This window comes from Mus pahari, chromosome 21 (genome assembly GCF_900095145.1).
Source record: "Mus pahari chromosome 21, PAHARI_EIJ_v1.1, whole genome shotgun sequence".
Classification (NCBI taxonomy): Eukaryota; Metazoa; Chordata; class Mammalia; order Rodentia; family Muridae; genus Mus; species Mus pahari.
The window spans coordinates 45384494-45402046 of record NC_034610.1 but is presented as its reverse complement, the minus strand read 5'-3'; the positions used below and the strand labels follow the sequence as shown (position 1 = coordinate 45402046).

Genomic DNA, 17553 nt, shown 5'->3' with positions numbered 1-17553 from the left:
GTGTGTGTGTGTGTGTGTGTGGTGTGGTGTGTATGTGTGGTGTGTATGTGTGTATGTGTGGTGTGGTGTGTGTGGGGGTGGTGGGGGTGGTATGTGTGTGTAGTGTGTGTTTTCCTTGAGGCAGGGTCTTACTATGTAGGTTACAAGGCAATTCTACCACTTTGGCCTCCCAAACACTAGGAATATAGCTCCTGGCTCCTGGTTCCAAATCTGAAATTCTATCTGTCAAATACCTTTGAAATTTGATAAAAGGTAATAACAGCAGCATGGCTGTTATCAGGTTTCGTTCACATACTTGGTGTATTTCCACTAAGGATTATCAAATTCAAGGCAATATCATTTGTTTGTGTTTTCTGGGTCATTCTGCAGGAATCCACATCAGGGAGGAATCTTTAACGCCTTGGAAAGGGATAACCGCTATTAGAATTGATATATTCTCCAGCTCTCGGATTTTCACATTAAAAACTGAGAATATTAATTTTTCCATTCATCTTAACTGAATTTCGTAAGCTCTCAGAATAAAATGTAACCTGTGTAGATCTAGCATGATTTTTGTCATTAACACACAGAATGAAAGAAGGTCTTACCTAGTTTAGCTTAGCCATCGCAAGCTAAGTGAAATCAAGCTGACTTAGTCAAGCTTTTAAAACACCAGAGAGAAAGACATCAGTCCAGAGGACTGTGGGGAAAGCATGAGACCTAGCTTTGCTTAGACATTGCTCCTCCAGTCAGCGGAGCTGTCTCCAGACAGCTAGGAGAAGCTTGCCTCCTGAGGCTGGGCTTCGGACATTGACTAGTGACATACTTATTTCACATGGGGGTGGAGGAGAGTCTGATATGAAACAAAGAAAGAAGAGAGGGGGATGATATGAGACGAAACATCTAATTTGGAACTGGGCATGACAGTACCCTCCCCATATAATCTTAGCACTTAAGAGGTGGAGTCAAGACGGTGGGAGTTGCGGCCAGCCTGGACAACAACAACTACAACAACAACAACAAAAACCACACTTGATCTTTAGACAAACCAACCGACATTAGGCAATTAATTGTTCAGTCTCTCTACATTACACTTTGCACAGTGAATCATTTTTCTTCTGTTGGGTTGCTATGAGGATTAAATGAAATAATCTGCAGAAACTGCTTGGTCCATGGGATTTAAACCACAGAACGAATACGGCTCCTGGTAGACCACCATGGGGCATATTAGCTATAGTCCCTTCTGGTGGCTCACTGGATTCTCTCTGGATAGCTGAGAAATGTAGGAAGCAGTCTTTTAGCATTTTGCACTCAAAAAAAAAAAATTGTGTTCAGGACTCAGTTGTCTCTTTGGTGAGTGTGTGCGCACAGCCCACCCCACCCCCTGCCTCCCAGAATCCAGTTCTGCTCACTGTGGGCATCGGACAAAGGTTTACCTTGTAGGGCTGTCTAGCTGGGCTAAGACTAAGATATGCAGAAATGTGTGGAACTTCAATAGAACATAAGGAAATGGATTATTCTTGGCCAAAGACAAAGAGTTTATAGAATATGAATTTGTATGTAAGGCGCATAGAGAAGTTCAGCAAGGTCTCAGTACCCATATGACAACAGTTATTTCTGAGGAGGGAAGGAATAGTTCCAGAAAAGGTGAGCTAAACTTCTCTACTGTCTTCAAATTGTACACATTTATTTTCTTATTACCTGTGTAATAACAATAATAATACATGTAAAACCCACGTATGCTGGAGCATGGCTGGGATCCCAGCTCCTAGGAGATACAGGTCCTCAAGGCTCAGGAGTTCAAGGTCAGCCTCAGCTACGTAATGAGTGGTTGGAAGCTAATCGGTGTTAGAAGAAAGAGACCCCTGTCTCAAATCAGTCAAACAAAACCACCCAAACTAGAAAAGGCCAAGGAAAGGTCATGGAACAAGCAGTGAGCATTAGAATACAGAATAAATCGGCTGTGTGATAAAAACCAAGTAGACAGGAATCAAGGAATTTCTCCCCAGGGCTGTCAATGACGTGACACATGTCACATTCTACTGTCCTTGAGGGGTAGGGAGATGTCAGACCCAATCTCCAGCAGGCTGAAACCCCCGTGAAATGGCCTGTTGGACCTCATGCTGTAAATCTCTTTCTCCTTGGAGTTTTTGAGAAGACATCTGCAACATCTGCACCCTGTCTCACTCTTCCCAAAACCCAAGGTCTGCGGAAACACTGGCTGAAACCACACTGGTAAATTATGCTCGGAAGCAAAATGCAACCAGATGTCAAGCTAGGATTTCTAGTAGTGTGTTTTGATGGCAAAGAAAATAAGAAACTATTATAATAAATAAATAAATAAATAAATAAATAGTATGTAAATGACACTTGGTTAATGGACAATATCTAGCTGAAAGGCTCCTAAACTCCCCCGGGACTGTGAGCAGGGGTTCACGGTTTGGGGATGGGGTTTGGGGGGGAGGGGTGACTTGCATGTTTGAGGCCCAGCACTGTAAAACAAAATACCCTCGAAAGCACCAAATAAATTAGTTAAGATAGGCATGATGTCATAAGCCTAAGTCTATAGTTCCAATACTCAAGAAACTGAGGCAGGAGAATCATTTCAGCCCAGGCATTCAAGACAGCTTGGTCAATGTAGCTAGAAAAAAAAAAAAAAAAACCAACAGCAAACTTTGGCTAGTTAGTTAGAAGGAAGTAAAGAATGTAAGGACTAAATAACGGAGTCCTTCCCTTGGAAAAGTATCTTTTGACTACAGGGGAGACCTTAGTAGTGCAGGAGGCCCAAGAAGGAGGACTGGCTTTTGTATAGGTTGCAGACTCTACTGGGGAAAGACCTCAGCTGACACTGGCTGCAGGAGTTAGCATTTCTGGGATTCAGTGCATATCCTTTGCATTTGGCCATGGATTTGGGGAGCTCTAAACCAGGATGTGAGAGAGCTTTTCTGCTGGCACTTGTAGGCTGCTGGTTTGCAGACCCGCCTTTCCAGCTTGACCCTTTAGTGCTAGGAGGCAGCCCAGCCCAGCCTGTAATTCATTACGTTCTGTTGCCATTTCAGACTCACGGCACACACAGAAAGGCCTGAATGAAGGGAAGGGTGAATGAATGGAAAGAAGCATCCGGATAGAACCGCCCCGGGCACTAAATAGGACGGGACAACTGGGGGCTGGAGGAGCCTCCTATTGCTTAAGGAACATTCCTCATAAGAATGTCAATGATCAGTCTTCCAACAACCATTCATTTCTTAGTCCCCACTCATGTATACATTTGCAGAACCACAGACCTCCAGTGTGGCCATTGCGATGAACTGAATTTATCTGTGAAACAGAGAGAGGTCTATTCATTTACAGCCCTATGACATTACTAACATTATGAATGAAAGAAAGGAATTTAAATATATACAACAAACGTACACAGCAGCAGNCCCCCCCCCCCNANNATAGTTCGGGCTATAAAACAGGCTATCCCTTATTCTTTTTGGTGAGGGCACATGTGTTAAGCAAAATTGAGGCAACTTGAAATAGAGGGTTTGAGACGTTGGGAGTCCATCGTTTCTGTAAAAGGTCACTCTGGTCCTTTCTGTTTATACTAGAGATAGAGATATTGGCAGAATGAATTTGAGGAGTCAAAGCTGCTTCTAACAATTGAAGACGCAACAGTCCTTGAGAGGGAGGGAAGGTGTGGCAAAGTTGAACCCTTCAAAGATAAGAGCGAGGGAGCTACTTAATTAGCCCAGACTAAATTGCTTCTTATTAACTGCACTCGGGCCAGCTGTCTTTGAAACTGCCTTGTAATCCTGGGCATGGCTTTGATTGAGAAATCTCAGTTCCCATCTTAAACCCATTTGAAGGCATCTCGACCCAACCCCCTCCTTCCAATGCAACTCCTCTGACCCCCCCCTTTTCCATCAACATCTCCCCTACCCACCCCCCAACAAATATGAATCTCAGCAGGGCCAGCGCTCACCTTGACCACTGACACCAGAAGCTCTGCTTTCACGAAGGGCTCAATAACAAAACCCGAGGCTTACCCTAGGCAAGCCTCCAAAAGCATAGAAAACAAAAGCAACAACCACAACCTGGGCTTACCCGCTTCTTAAAAAATTGGAACGCTGAGCATTTCTTGACCGGGAATCCATTCATGTCTTTGTTTACCATCTTCCACGGAAGGGACTTCACAGTTATAGATCCAGGGTGGCACCGGCTTGGTTACTGCATCTGTATCCCGATTCGCCTTCCTGGAGACGGTGAATGAAGACCGAACGGGATGAAGAGGCTAACGGGGCTCAGTTTTTTCACTCGCTCATTCTGCTGCGGCAGCGACTGCAGTAACTCGCCCCACTTTCAGAGGCCACTGGCAGTGGCTTTTCTCTTTCCATCATTGCTTTGAAACGTAAGCATCACCACAACAGGACCCCGGGGCCGGATGGCGGGATACAGCAAATCTATCCAGAGATGCTCTGGCGGGCGCTCAGGCGGGAGCAGGGTACCGTCCCCGCCCCCAGTTACCTAGCTGCTCCCGGGCTGTGCGGGGAGCGAGCGACTCGCTCTGCTCCAGGTGATGCGCTGCTGGAAGCTGCTGGAGGAGAGCTGTTTTTGATTGTGTAGGTTCCAGTGGGAGCTGTAGTTAAGCAGCTGGGGGAAGGAGTAAGAAAGAGCTGAAGCTGGAGGGAGGGAAGGAGGAAGGGAGAGAGCCTCCTCAGAAAGGCAAATGGAAAGAGAAAGCAAGGCAGGAAGGAGCAAGGATGCATGCATGCATATGTGAGTAAGATCAGGGTATGGTCAGGAGACACAGAAAGCACAGGACAACCGATTCCCTTGGGAGGGCCCTTTGAATTGGCTTTTCTTTGCAACAATGTGGCAACCAGAGTTTCCTGTAAAAATGCAGACCCAATAATGGAAAAGCTCAATGAAGTTCTTCAGATTCCGGTTCTGATACCAAACCCCGGGCAGGGGGTGGGGGGTATCAAACGTGTTCCTGCCCTATGAAACCTTGAAAAATAAAATAATGTCCCTGCACAGGTGTAGCAGTAGATGGGTCTCTTACTCCGCAGGGTCTTCGGATGCCCTTGCTTCCGCTGTGACATTAGAAGGAACATCTAGGAAGGTAAGCCCGCCCTTTTCAACAGAGAAGCCGGCAGTAAGAGAAAATCAATGAACAGAAACAAAGTGTGCAAAACCAAGGGGCAGAACCTTGCCCAGACCTTCACCAAAAATTCGTGCTGAATCCATTCAATGCAAAAGACGACACAGGAAGCAAGGACAAGTCTTTTTACACGCCCCTACTTACCCCTCTGAACCTCTGCAAAGTGAATTCATTAAACAAAGACATTTAATTATGCGTAGCTCCTTTTCACTTATGCTCTTTGATGCTGATATTTCATGAGTTTTGTTTTGTTTTGTTTTTTTTAAATAGGGTTTGTAGCAAAAAAGGTTTGGGGTCCCTGTTAGCATGTGGTTTTGATCAGCTACCTCACCTCCGGCTGTACTTTAGATGCTGCCTCATCTATGAGATAGACATACACAATCATTCATTCACTCATTCATTCATTCACTCATTCATTCATTCATTCACTCAATCACTTTTTTGCCATCTCATTCCATTCAAATCCAATAACAGTAAGCATTCACTGGTAGGAAATACAGTAGAACTATCCTTAAAAATAATTGTTGATTAAGTGCTTGCTTGAAACCATGAGTTTAATCCTCAGGACCATAAAACAAACAAAAACAAAAGAAAAAACAAAACAGCAACAGACATTGTGGTAACATGGGACTAGAACCCCTGCAGTTGGGACGTAAAGGTAGGAGGGTCAGAAATTCAAGCTTATCCTTAGATAGTTTGAGACCAGACTAGAATTCATGGGATCCTAGCCAAAAACAATACCCAAATAGAACAATACCAACAACAAACCCCACATCGTTACACCATTTATATGGGAAACATGTGGATTAATGGCGGAAGAGGTGCCTGGGTTCCTTTAGAGTATGAGTTTTTATGAGGTGAGATATGGATGAAGTTGTGCAAGACACAAGGATACATTATGTAACCTACAGCTTCAGTAGGCTGTGATTTTCCTAAAGGGGCCATCGAAAAACACCAGAGAGAACTCAAAGGGAATTATTCTAAGATGAAAGAAATGTTCTCCATCGGGATTATGGTAATGACTACAGTAAGAACCAAACTTCATCATCGTGAAACGAAAAAGAATTTGTTTTGCACAGTCAAATTATGCCTCAGTAAGTTTCACTGGAAAACAGTGAAGGTCGTTCAACCTCTTTCCTGTTCCTCCTTTCTTCACTGTTCCCCACAAAGTGTCATAACAGGCATTTATTGAATGGAATATACATATATATATTTCCCAGGGAAAGGGGGGATTCTGGGACCCTCAGTTGGATTTCCTGATGTTCTACCACACAGATTTGCTTTGGCAGACTCTCCATTGACCTAGGGTGAAGAGAAATGTCTCATGGAGTCTATAAGGGGAGGAGATGAAGACAAAACTAAAGACTAACCCATCCTTCCTCTACCCAAAGGCCGCCTCCAGATGCTGACGCCATAAGCTAGCCTACACTAGATTTTACACAAGGTCATGAGCCCAATGGCGCATACATTGTATCACAGGAGAAATGTACATATCGTGGATTGAATGAGAATGTCTTTCAGAGGCTCATAGGACTGCATGCTTATCCCCTGGTTGGTGAACTGTTGGGAAAGGATTTGGAGGTGTGACCGTGTATCACTTGGGGTGGCCTTTGAGATTTCAAAAACCCATTCCAGGCCTGCTCCCCCACCCCACCCCCTACAGCTTTCAGGTCAGGTCAGTTTATAAAGCTCTCAGTTACTTCTTCAGCACGTGACACACTCCCTGCCATGATGATCATCACCCCTTAGAAACCATGAGCAAGCCCCCCCCCCCCCCAGTTAAACATTATCTTTTATAATATTTGCCTTGGTCATGGCGTGTCTTCACAGTAATAGAACATGACTAAGATAGCATGCAGGCATATACTTAAGCATTAGATCCATTCTCGTTTGCAGGTGACAGGGTGGGGAGGAAAGGCAGATGATGGTTAAAAATTTCCATGAAGGAATGATGCTGGTGACAGCCTGGGAGAGTAAAAGGAGCTCAGTGAGATGGAGGAGGAACATGGAGGGGGTTCTGAGCAGATAGAAGGATCCATAATTTAGGGCCATAGTTTGTTCATCACAACAACAAGAAAGTGTTTAAACTACACAGTTAGCTCTCTTGGGACAGCAGGGTCTCTCTTTCCTCTCGAACTTCCCTTGTCATAAGGAAACCATTAGCAGATAGGCTGTAGGTTTGTATATGCGTGGCCCAGGGAGTGGCACTATTAGAAGGTGTGGCCTTGTTGGAGTAGGTGTGGCCTTGTTGGAGTATGTGTCACTGTGGGCATGGGCTTTAAGACTCTCATCCTAGCTGTCTGGAAGCCAGTATTCTGTTAGCAGCCTTTAGATGAAGATGTAGAACTCCCAGCTCCTTCTGCCTGGATGCTGCCATGCTCCTTCCTGCCTTGATGATAATAGACTGAACCTTTGAACCTGTAAGTCAGCCCCAATTAAATGTAGTCTGTATAAGTGTTGCCTTGGTCATGGTGTCTTTTCACAGCTAAGACATAGGCCTACTACCACCTCATTTACTAAGTATCTGTCTTGGTAGCCTTAATGCAAATGCTTTAAGAAGTACAGGGTAGGTTTTTTTTTTTAAATGTATATATTTATGCATTGCTTTGTTATGTCTTGCAGTGTTGGAGGCTAGGTGTGATACTTCATGCATCCTAGACAAATCCTTTACTGTTGAGCTATATATCCCTCCTCCTTCCTTTTCTTTCTTTGTTTTGAGGCGGTATCGCACTAGGCTGTCTCTAGCCTTGTAACCTGTTCTGCAGGCAGGACTTGAATTTGAGATCTTCTTGTCTCAACCTTCTAGGCTGCTGGAATTAGTGACTGTACTACCCACCAGGCCTGGATGGTTTTTGCTTTTCTATTTTTAAAGATGTAATTTTTGCCCAGTGATGATACCATCCTGGCTCCTTGTGCATTTTGAGGCTGGGAGTGACAACATAGCTTCCCTTGGGACAGGCAGTTGGGCCACTGCTTGAGGCTTTAGGGCACAGTGTCCTGAGAGTGGAGGGGAAATATTTATTTATTTATTTATTTATTTATTTATTTATTTATTTATTTATTTATTTATTTGGTGTGTGTGTGTTTGTGTGTGTGTGTCTGCGCATATGTGTAAGTATCTGAGGATGCTTGGGTTCTTGGAAGTGCTCTAAACCATTGAGCCATTAGACCAGCCCCTCTTTCTTTTCTCTTCTTTAATTTTCTTTTTCCCTTCCTTCCTTCTTTCTTCCTTCCTTCCTTCCTTCCTTTCTTTCTTTCTTTCTTTCTTTCTTTCTTTCTTTCTTTCTTTCTTTCTCTAAACCAAATAGATATAGATTTATGTATCTGAGAGCCAAGAGGCTCCAGGAAGGAAATACTCTCAATTATTTCTTATAGCAAAATAATCCTTGATTTTATTAAATTAATGAGTTGACTTCCCTCTTTTTATCACGAAACATTACTTGTTCAATTTTGTGATCCTGACACACTATGGAAGCGACCGAGTGAAGTAGGCAATGTTTTTTCAAATGAATGCAATAAGAAGACAAATAATCTGGCCCCGTGACCCTGGCCCTCCCTCTGAGCATGTGAGAGGGCTGCATGGCTGCAGTCCCATCCTCTGTGCTGCTCTGGGCCAAAGGTTTTGGCCCTCCTCAATTAGTGATTAATGGGGGAGTGGCTAGCCTATGGTAGGTGGGGCCATCCCTGGGCAGCCGGTCCTGAGGTCTATAAGAAAGCAGGCTAAGCAAGCCATGGCGAACAAGCCAGTAAGCAGCATCCTTCCGTGGTATTGGCATCATCTCCTGACTCCAGGATCCTGCTCTGTTGGAGTTCATGTCCTTAACTTCCTTCAATAATGAGCAGCAATATCGAAGTGTAGGCCGAATAAACCCCTTCCTCCCCAACTTGCTTTTGGTCACGGTGTTTCATTGCAGCCATAGAAACCCTAAGACAATCTCATACTGGATCCAAAGCTCATCAATTAGCTAGACTGGCTAGGCAGAGCCCACCCCTCATCTTCCTGTCTCTGACTCTCCAGTCCTGAGATTACCCACAAATGACTTTGTACCTGGTGTCTCCTGTGGAGACTGGGAATCCACACTCTGTACTTCTCTCCCCCTCCCCCTCTCCCTCCCCTCCCCCCAGGCTCACACAGCACTCTACTCCCCTCCCCCTCCCCCCGCTCACACAGCACTGTACTCCCCCTCCCCTTCCCCTCCCCCCAGGCTCACACAGCACTGTACTCCCTGACCCCTCCCCCAGGCTCACACAATTTGCTTTTTTACAGTTTATCTGTTTCCCTGCTGGCAGTATTATGTAAATTATAACACAAATAATAAATAAAGGAGCTGTGTGGTACTGATCATATCATATACCCAGAATGGTATGGACTGTGACAATCTTCCCTCAGCTACTGAACCCATTTTCTCATCTGTAGAATAATAGTAATGAAATGCTTCTCCACCTGCCTCATAAAGTAACTGTCAGTAGTAAATTATATGTGAAGGGCCTTGTCCCTGTTTGCAAAATTCTCAATAAATCTATCCTTTTGATCTTAATCAGACAGGAGACATACATCAATATAATGTAGAAACTCCTTACAGACTTAGAGAGTGTCAGCATGTGATACATTTAAGTTTTGAATGGAATGTGATTTTCCTATGGGACCTGGAAAATAGAAAAGATCATAAGAGAATATTTATTGAGGAACTGATGTCCCACTGAAGAAAGGAATACAAATAGATCATGTCATAAAAAATATTTTACAATCTTCTTTGACACAGGTAACTTGATTATACAAGGATGCATGCAATCAGGGCTTAGCAAACCCAGTGGGGATTGGAGATCTCTTTGTGGACATGCTAAAGATTTCTCTTATTATCTTTTGTTTCAAATTTGTAATTCTTTCATCTTATCAAATTAGATTTGTTTTTAAAATTTTTGTGTATTTACTGTGTGTATATTTATGTGTGTGTATTTATCATGTGTATATTTTTATGTGTATTTACTATGTGTATGTTTATATGTGTGCATTTACTGTCTATTTGTATATGTGTATTTACTGTCTGTGTATTTGTATATGTGTATTTGTGTGTGTGTATTTACCATCTGTATATTTGTATGTGTGTATTTACTATATGTATGTTTATGTGTGTTTGTGCTACTGCCACGGAACCATCTCACTGGCACATCTTGTTTGTGTACATTTTGTTTGTTAAGACAGGGTCTTAGACTGTATCCCAAATTCAAAGCAACCCTCCTACCTCAGCCTCCTTAGTAGTGGAATTACAGGTGTGTGAACCATCACAAACAGCTCAGTAAATGGGATCTTCTACAGAAAAGTAATCAGATGAAAAGTTACAAAATCAATGCAACTCCCAAAGGAAAAAACCCAAAGTTAAAACTCAGCCAGTGGTGCTTTAATTTATTTCTTTTATATTTTGAGACAGGGATCACTATGTAACTCTGGCTAGCCCAGGACTTACTATGTAGAACAGGCTGTCTTCAGAGTAGGATCAATCCTCCTGCCTCTGCTTCCAAAGCACTGGACCCATTGGTATGAGCAGTTACGGCCAGCTCCAAATCCTTAATCCTTATCTAATCATGATAAAATATATATATTCTATCCAGAGATAAGGGTTTTGCCAAATCAACAGGTAGATTTGCCCTTCATTTATCCCTGATGCCTACAAAATGTTCAGGTGCAATTATAAGTGTCCCTCAGTTGAGGTAGAGCTGTAATTGCTGGTTCAAACTGCACCCTCTCCCCACTTCCATCCCTTGCTTCTTACCTGACCTTCTTGCTCGCTCACCATCACAGACACCCGAATGTGCCTCTCAGCTTTTTCTCTCTTCGGTTCTTTCTCTTCAATAAAGTGGTGCCAAATACGTTCGTGGCATAGCTTCTTCTGTCACAAAGGCATAAAATCCGGGCTTTCTAGTGCCAATATGTAACCCAAGGGACAAATCAGTTTAGGAACTGCTCATTTGAATATCAGTGGTAACTCATTTGACTCTAAAATGATGAATTTTATAGCTTCCCAAGACTTTATATTCCTGCAGTTATTTTATCTGCTTGTTTAAACCATACAAAGGATTTAGAACCTACAAAGATTGTTCCTTTGGAAGAAAACCTGTTTGTGGAGGGTCCATTTGGATCTGACCCTTCTTGTTAGAAGAATCTCTGTCTCCCCAGACAATTGCAAGAAGATTTTGCCAATGTGTGACTCTGTCAGTAGAGACCTGGGCAACATCACCCGCATTCGTTCTTCCTCAGAAACGCAGCAAATGTGCACATTTGGTGAGAATGGTAGAATAGGTTAGCAAGGTGCCCTGGGAAGGTCGTTATCACTTTTGAATGGGATGGCCTTGTGATTTTGAGAGAGGAACTAGAAATTACAAATGGTAATGGATTTTTATAGCCTTTTAATAAGATGCTTTTACAAAATTGGTAATTATGCTTCTCTATTTGCTTTCAACAACCATCCCTTGAGATCGAGTTCAGATGACCTCTTGACTGATGGGGCAGAAGGTTACAGTTTCAACTTGACTTGTACAAAACTGTACATTAGGTATTTTTCCATGTTCAGCATAAGTGAACCCTCGTGTAAGAGGGTTGTTGTGTGGGGGATAGAATAGTCTGTTGTGATGTGTACAGAGTGACAAGCACCAGAGGGAAGTGGGGGATGGAATAGTCTGTTGTGATGTGTACAGAGTGACAAGCACCAGAGGGAAAGAAGAAAACCCTGTCCTGCCTTTGCTCTGTAGACAGGATCTGTGGCCATGTCTTTGTGTGTGCCACACAACACAGAGTTGAGCTAATTTCTCAGATAATTTGAGTCAGCTGCTGCTTCTAGGGAAGGAAGCAAGAGCTGGACAGACACGGCCACTGACGGCAGCCCCCAGGGCGGGGGGGGGACACCACAAAGAATCACCCACAGGTTTTCATCCTATTATTCTAGAAAAAATATGCCTTAGGATGAATAAATCTCTGAAGATGATTGAGTTCAATGTTAAACACAGTCTGCCTGGGTTTCTTCTGTTTTGTAAACTGTGCTTATTTACATCGAACACAATTCGTGTGTGTGTGTGTATGTGTGTGTGTGTGTGTGTGTGTGTGTTTAGTTTTCTAGGGAATCATACATACTGATACCAACTCAAAAATTACTGGGATGGCAATATAAGCTTTAAGACAAATGGAGTATCTTTTTAAGTGGCTTAGTAGGACTAGCTAGCTTGGGAGTTGCTGGGAGGTACCTGAATCCTGCCTCTGCTTCTTACTAGATCTGTGACCCTGGGCAAGCCAAAATTGCCCAACAATATGTTTCTGAGCAATTGGTTTACAGGGTATCGAATGCAGATTTAATACACATTTGTGTGCACATAACTGTATCTACTTATAGGTATGTATTTGAGTGTGCCAGTTTTAAAACACTACTAGAGATTCTTCAGTGATGTTTCCATTGATGGGTAAGAGCATCTTGTCCCACTGACTGTGGGTTTCGTTGGATCATCCCCCCCCCACCACCACCTTCAGCATAGAGGATGTGATGTTATTTAACTTCTGCCTCCTTCACTGAGACAGTCTCAACAGGAGGTCTGAGCCACTTTGTAAAAGCTTGGCTTCCCAATGGTTAGAATGATATGAGGAAGACCCTGTCACATGAAGTCAGGACCAGACCCTCTAGTCAATGGTCTTGGGATATCCTAGCCCAGGCAGCAAAAATGTGAGTGGAAAAAAATGTAGCAAGAGTTTTGAAAGGAAAATGACCAAGTAGCAGTAAGCAGTATATTAGTAATTAGTGACGCTCAATAATGCTGATGTTGCAATCTATGTGTCTGTCTGTCTGTGGATCTTTCTGTTTGCCTGTCTGTCTCTTTTCCTATCTCCTCCTCCCCATCCTCTCTCTTCTCCTCTTCCTCCTCTCCTTTCTCCTCCTCCTTCTCTTCCTCCTCTTCCTCCTCCTCCTCTCCCTCTTCCTCCTCCTCTTCCTCCTCCTCCTCTTCCTCCCTGCCATTTGAGACAGGGTCTCCTTATGTAGTCCAGGCTGAAATCTTCAATCTTCCTGCCTCAGCCTCCAGAATGCTGAAAGTGAGTCAGCACACTCTGGTCAGCTAGCTCTTTTAAATCTTCTGGTTTGTGCATTGCTATCTTATGCTAATCCTAGTCAGCTCAGGATGCTGTAACAAAAGTATGATTAGAGCAGAATTGCGTAAATGTCAGAAATGTGTTTCCTCACTGTCTCCAAGCCTAGAAATCTAACTTCAAGATGTTGGTGAGGTTGGCTTCCAGCGAGGATTGTTTTCACGGTGTGTAGATGGCCCTGCCCCTCCTTGTATCTTCACATAACAGGGAGAGACACTCTTCTTACAGAAGAGCTGGCCCCATTATGATGACATCTTCCTGCTGATCTTATCGAAGCACAGACATCTTTCAGTGTCTCATCTGCACACGCGCATCAGGGGTAAGACTACAACCCATGAATGGTGATGCAACCAGGCTCATGGTCCTTATTTCACCACAAGACACTGTTTCCAGCACTGATGCGTTCTTGACGGTCATAAACAAATGCTGAGTAATAGGTAGAAAAGGGTTTCCAAGTTCATGCCAACCCATCTGACCTAACCGATAGAACGTCTCCACAAAACTCTTAGAAAGTTACAAGGAAACCATCACCTAATAGAAAAAATGTTGTTATTAGGCCTGGCTATCCTTGAATTCTTGATTTTTCCCAACTCGCCCTCCTGAATGTCAGGATTACAAAGAACATCACTTTGCCCAGATGACAAATGACTTAATAGAAAAAGATTATAGGAGTTTTAAAAATAATCGGAAGAACAAAAATAAATTTGAATAAATATATGTACATGAGATGCATTTAAAGCTAGCGAGACTCAGAAGAAATAGTTACTTTTATATAGTTCAGTGGATATGAATATTTATGAAAACAACTGAGCAATATTTATGCAAAATGAAAATATGCTTGTCTACTGACTCAGCACTCTTCCTTTGTAAGCTAGGCATGGTGGCACAGACAAGCGATGCCTTGTGGGCACTTTTGTCCCTTGGGGGACTGCTATAGGACTGGCAAGAGTTCCAGGCCAGCCTGGGCTATAGCGTGAGACTCTGTATTAACAAACAAAAGCAAAGCAAAACAACAACAACAAAAATAAAAAAATTCTACCTCTTAGAATAAACTCTTTGAAAAGATTAGCATTTGCATGTGTGGTACTTCACATAAGGATGCTTGCTGCAAGACAGTTACACAGCAAGAGTTTGGGCAGACAGAAGCATGGTGAAATTAACTATGCAACTGTACTAAAATCTCCCCCACACCCCCTCTCTGTCTCTCTCCTCTCTCTGTCTCTGTCTCTCTCCTCTCTCTGTCTCTGTCTCTCTCCTCTCTCTGTCTCTGACTCTGTCTTTCTCTCTGTACAGAGAGAGAGAACATCATGTAGCTCAGTTGATTTTAAACTTGCTGAAGGCAGCCTTGAACTCCTGGTCCCCCCACCTCACCATCCACAGGCTGGAAGTATAGGGGCCCACCTCTACACTTGCTTTATTTATACAAATCTTAAAACTTTCATTATGTGTCGTTGCTATGACTTGAAAGTGCCCTCCACCCCCACCCCCCACCCCCCACCCCAGGATGCTGCAAAACTGATACCCATTGTGGCAGAAAGGAGAAATGGGGAGGCCTTTAAAAGATGTGTAGGATCTGACCCCACTGCTCTGAATGGATTGGTGCCACATTGCTGGGAGTAAAACAGTTCTTGAGAGTGTTGTTATGAAGTGAGTCTGCCCCTTGTGTTTTATTTTTCTGATACCTGCTTACTTCCCAGCTTCCACAGTCCTGTTACAACAAAGCACAAAGCCGGTACCGGATGTCAAGCAAGTTGCTGGAGCCATGCTCTTAAATTCCAGCTCCCAGAACCGTAAACCCAAACAAACTATTCTGTATAAATCACTGGGACTCTGGTATTTTGTTATGACAATAAAAACAAGCTACTGACAAGCTAAGAATGAATTAATCCTAATATTTTCTTAGGAAAAATAAATCATTCTATTTCATAAAATACATAGAGAGAGGTAAGAATGAATGGGAAAGGCACACATATCCAAAGGTTAACTCAATTATTTTAAGAGACAAATGGAAGTGTACAATGTCATAATTACAAGTATGTATTATTGCAAAAATGTCAAAGTGGTGAAGTTTAGTATATATATGCATACATTCATATATATATGCACATACACATGTATCTATATGGTGTGTTGTATGTGAGTTACCATCTTCATATATAATATGTATTATATATGTAATATATGTATTATATATATAATATATAATATATATAGTCACATTGTAGCCTTGAACTGCCTTAAACATAGAGGTCCTCCTACTTGTCCTTCTAAATGCACCCTGAGACCTGACTACCTGACTTGCCCCTCTATTTGGAAGCTTCCATTCATTCACCCCCCCAACCATGTTTTGTAAATCTTGGGTACAAAGTGTGGTGTCAGAAAATTTACAGACTAGCATTTAACGACAGCTGGTGTCTAGAACTAACAATGCTGGAGAAGAACTTAAGAATCTTCTAACCCCACCCTTCACTGTGCAGGCGACAGAGACTGAGACTCTGTAGTGGAAGATGACCTCAATCTGCATTAGCCCCTGAGGGCTAAGATAATGGGTCTCTGCCACCATACTTCATGATTTTTGATGAGACTTCTCGAAAGTCTTGAAACTAAATTTATGTTTATGTCTTTAAAAGATTGTATATATTAAATTTTATTTATGCATTATATAACATATACTATGTACATGTTTATATGTTTGAAACTCTATTCCACCCCGTATATGTATTCCAAATGGAATGGCAAGATGTATGTGTGTGACTGAGTGTAGGTATGTGTACCATGATCACGAAGGAGCCTGAGGAAGTCGGAGGAAGCATTCGATGCCCCAGAACTGAAGTTACAGATGCTTGTGGTCCACCACGTCGGTGCTGGAACCAAACCCAGGTCTTCTACGGGAGCAGCAAGTGCTATTTTCTTTTCTTTTTCAATTTTTTATTAGATATTTTCTTTATTTACATTTCAAATGCTATCCCGAAAGTTCCCTATACCCTCCCCCAGCCCTGCTCCTCTACCCACCCACTCCCACTTCTTGGCTCTGGCATTCCCCTGTACTGGTCATATAAAGTTTGCAAGACCTAGGGGCCTCTCTTCCCAATGATGACCGATTAGGCCATCATCTGCTACATATGCAGCTAGAGACACGAGCTCTGGAGGTACTGGTTAGTTCTTATTGTTGTTCCACCTATTGGGTTGCAGCCCTCTTCAGCTCCTTGAGTACTTTCTCTAGTTCCTCCATTGGGGGCCCTGTGTCCCATCCAATCGCTGACTGTGAGCATCCACTTCTGTATTTGCCAGGCACTAGCATAGTCTCACACGAGACAGCTATATCAGGGTCCGTGCTATTTTCTGTAAAGGTATAATAACAGGGCTAGGGGTGCAGCTCAGAAGTAATGAATTCGCTTAGGAGGTGCAGGGCCCCAGTCCCAGCAAAACAAAAAACAAAAAACAACAACAAAAAAAACCCCCACACTTGAATCAATCTATATCTATCTTTCTATCTATACTAACATTCTGAAGAGAAGGGAGCTCTTTGGGACATTTTCATGCAACCTCCAAATATCTGTACTGTAAAAGGTCAGACCTAAAAATGGTTGAATATATGTTATTCTTTTCATTTTTAGCCTTGCCCCCATGTCATCTTGTCATTGATTAGGAGCAAAAAGACCTGTTTATTTATTCCTGTTTAAACTACTTATCAGGCCTGAAATTTTTATCTTTAATTTTTAATATAGAGCTTCACTAGAGAGTCTTGCCTAAAATTTCTTCTCAGATTTAGCTGAACAGATTATCAAAACTTTAGCCTTTCTGGTAGTTTAAAATACACTTAGAGTAAAATACTCCTTTAAAGTTTTTAGTGTGTGTGTGTGTGTGTGTGTGTGTGTGTGTGTGTGTGCACAAGTGTGCCATGGTCTGACTGGTATGGGATCAAGTCAAGGGAAAGCTTGTGGGGGGGTCTACCATCTTTATGCAGGTTCTGGGAATTGAACTCAGGCTGCAGAGCTTGTGCAACCACAGCCTATACTTATTGAGACAGCTTTCCTCCTTCTAAATCAATTTATTTATTTTATATATTTATGTTAAAGTTTATTTAATGTCTAGAGACTAGGGAGATGCACATGTGTGCAGGTGCCCACAAAAAAAAAATAAAAATAAAAACAAAACAAACAAACAAACAAATACCAGAAGAGGGCACTGGATCCCTTAAAGCTAGAGTTCCAGGCAGTTGTGAGCTACCCAACATGGATGCTGGGAACCTATCTTTGGTCCTCTAAAAAAGCAGCAAGCACTCTTAATCCCTGAGCCATCT

At 42.7% G+C, this 17553-nt stretch overlaps 1 protein-coding gene and 1 non-coding gene across 2 annotated transcripts in view; one reads left to right on the top strand and one right to left on the bottom strand.

Annotated features, from left to right (window-relative positions):
- Sgk1 (serum/glucocorticoid regulated kinase 1) overlaps positions 1-4592 on the bottom strand; it is a 115292-nt gene extending 110700 nt beyond the window's left edge. The window contains exon 1 of the mRNA XM_021221862.1: positions 4069-4592. Within this exon, the coding sequence (XP_021077521.1) occupies positions 4069-4137 (69 nt within the window). The 5' untranslated portion in view covers positions 4138-4592. The remainder of the gene's footprint in view (positions 1-4068) is intronic.
- Positions 4593-8007: 3415 nt separating this feature from the next.
- LOC115062885 lies at positions 8008-8115 on the top strand. Its single transcript, XR_003842792.1, has one exon. It is a non-coding gene; the product is annotated as a small nucleolar RNA SNORD23 (small nucleolar RNA).
- The last annotated feature ends 9438 nt before the right edge of the window (positions 8116-17553 follow it).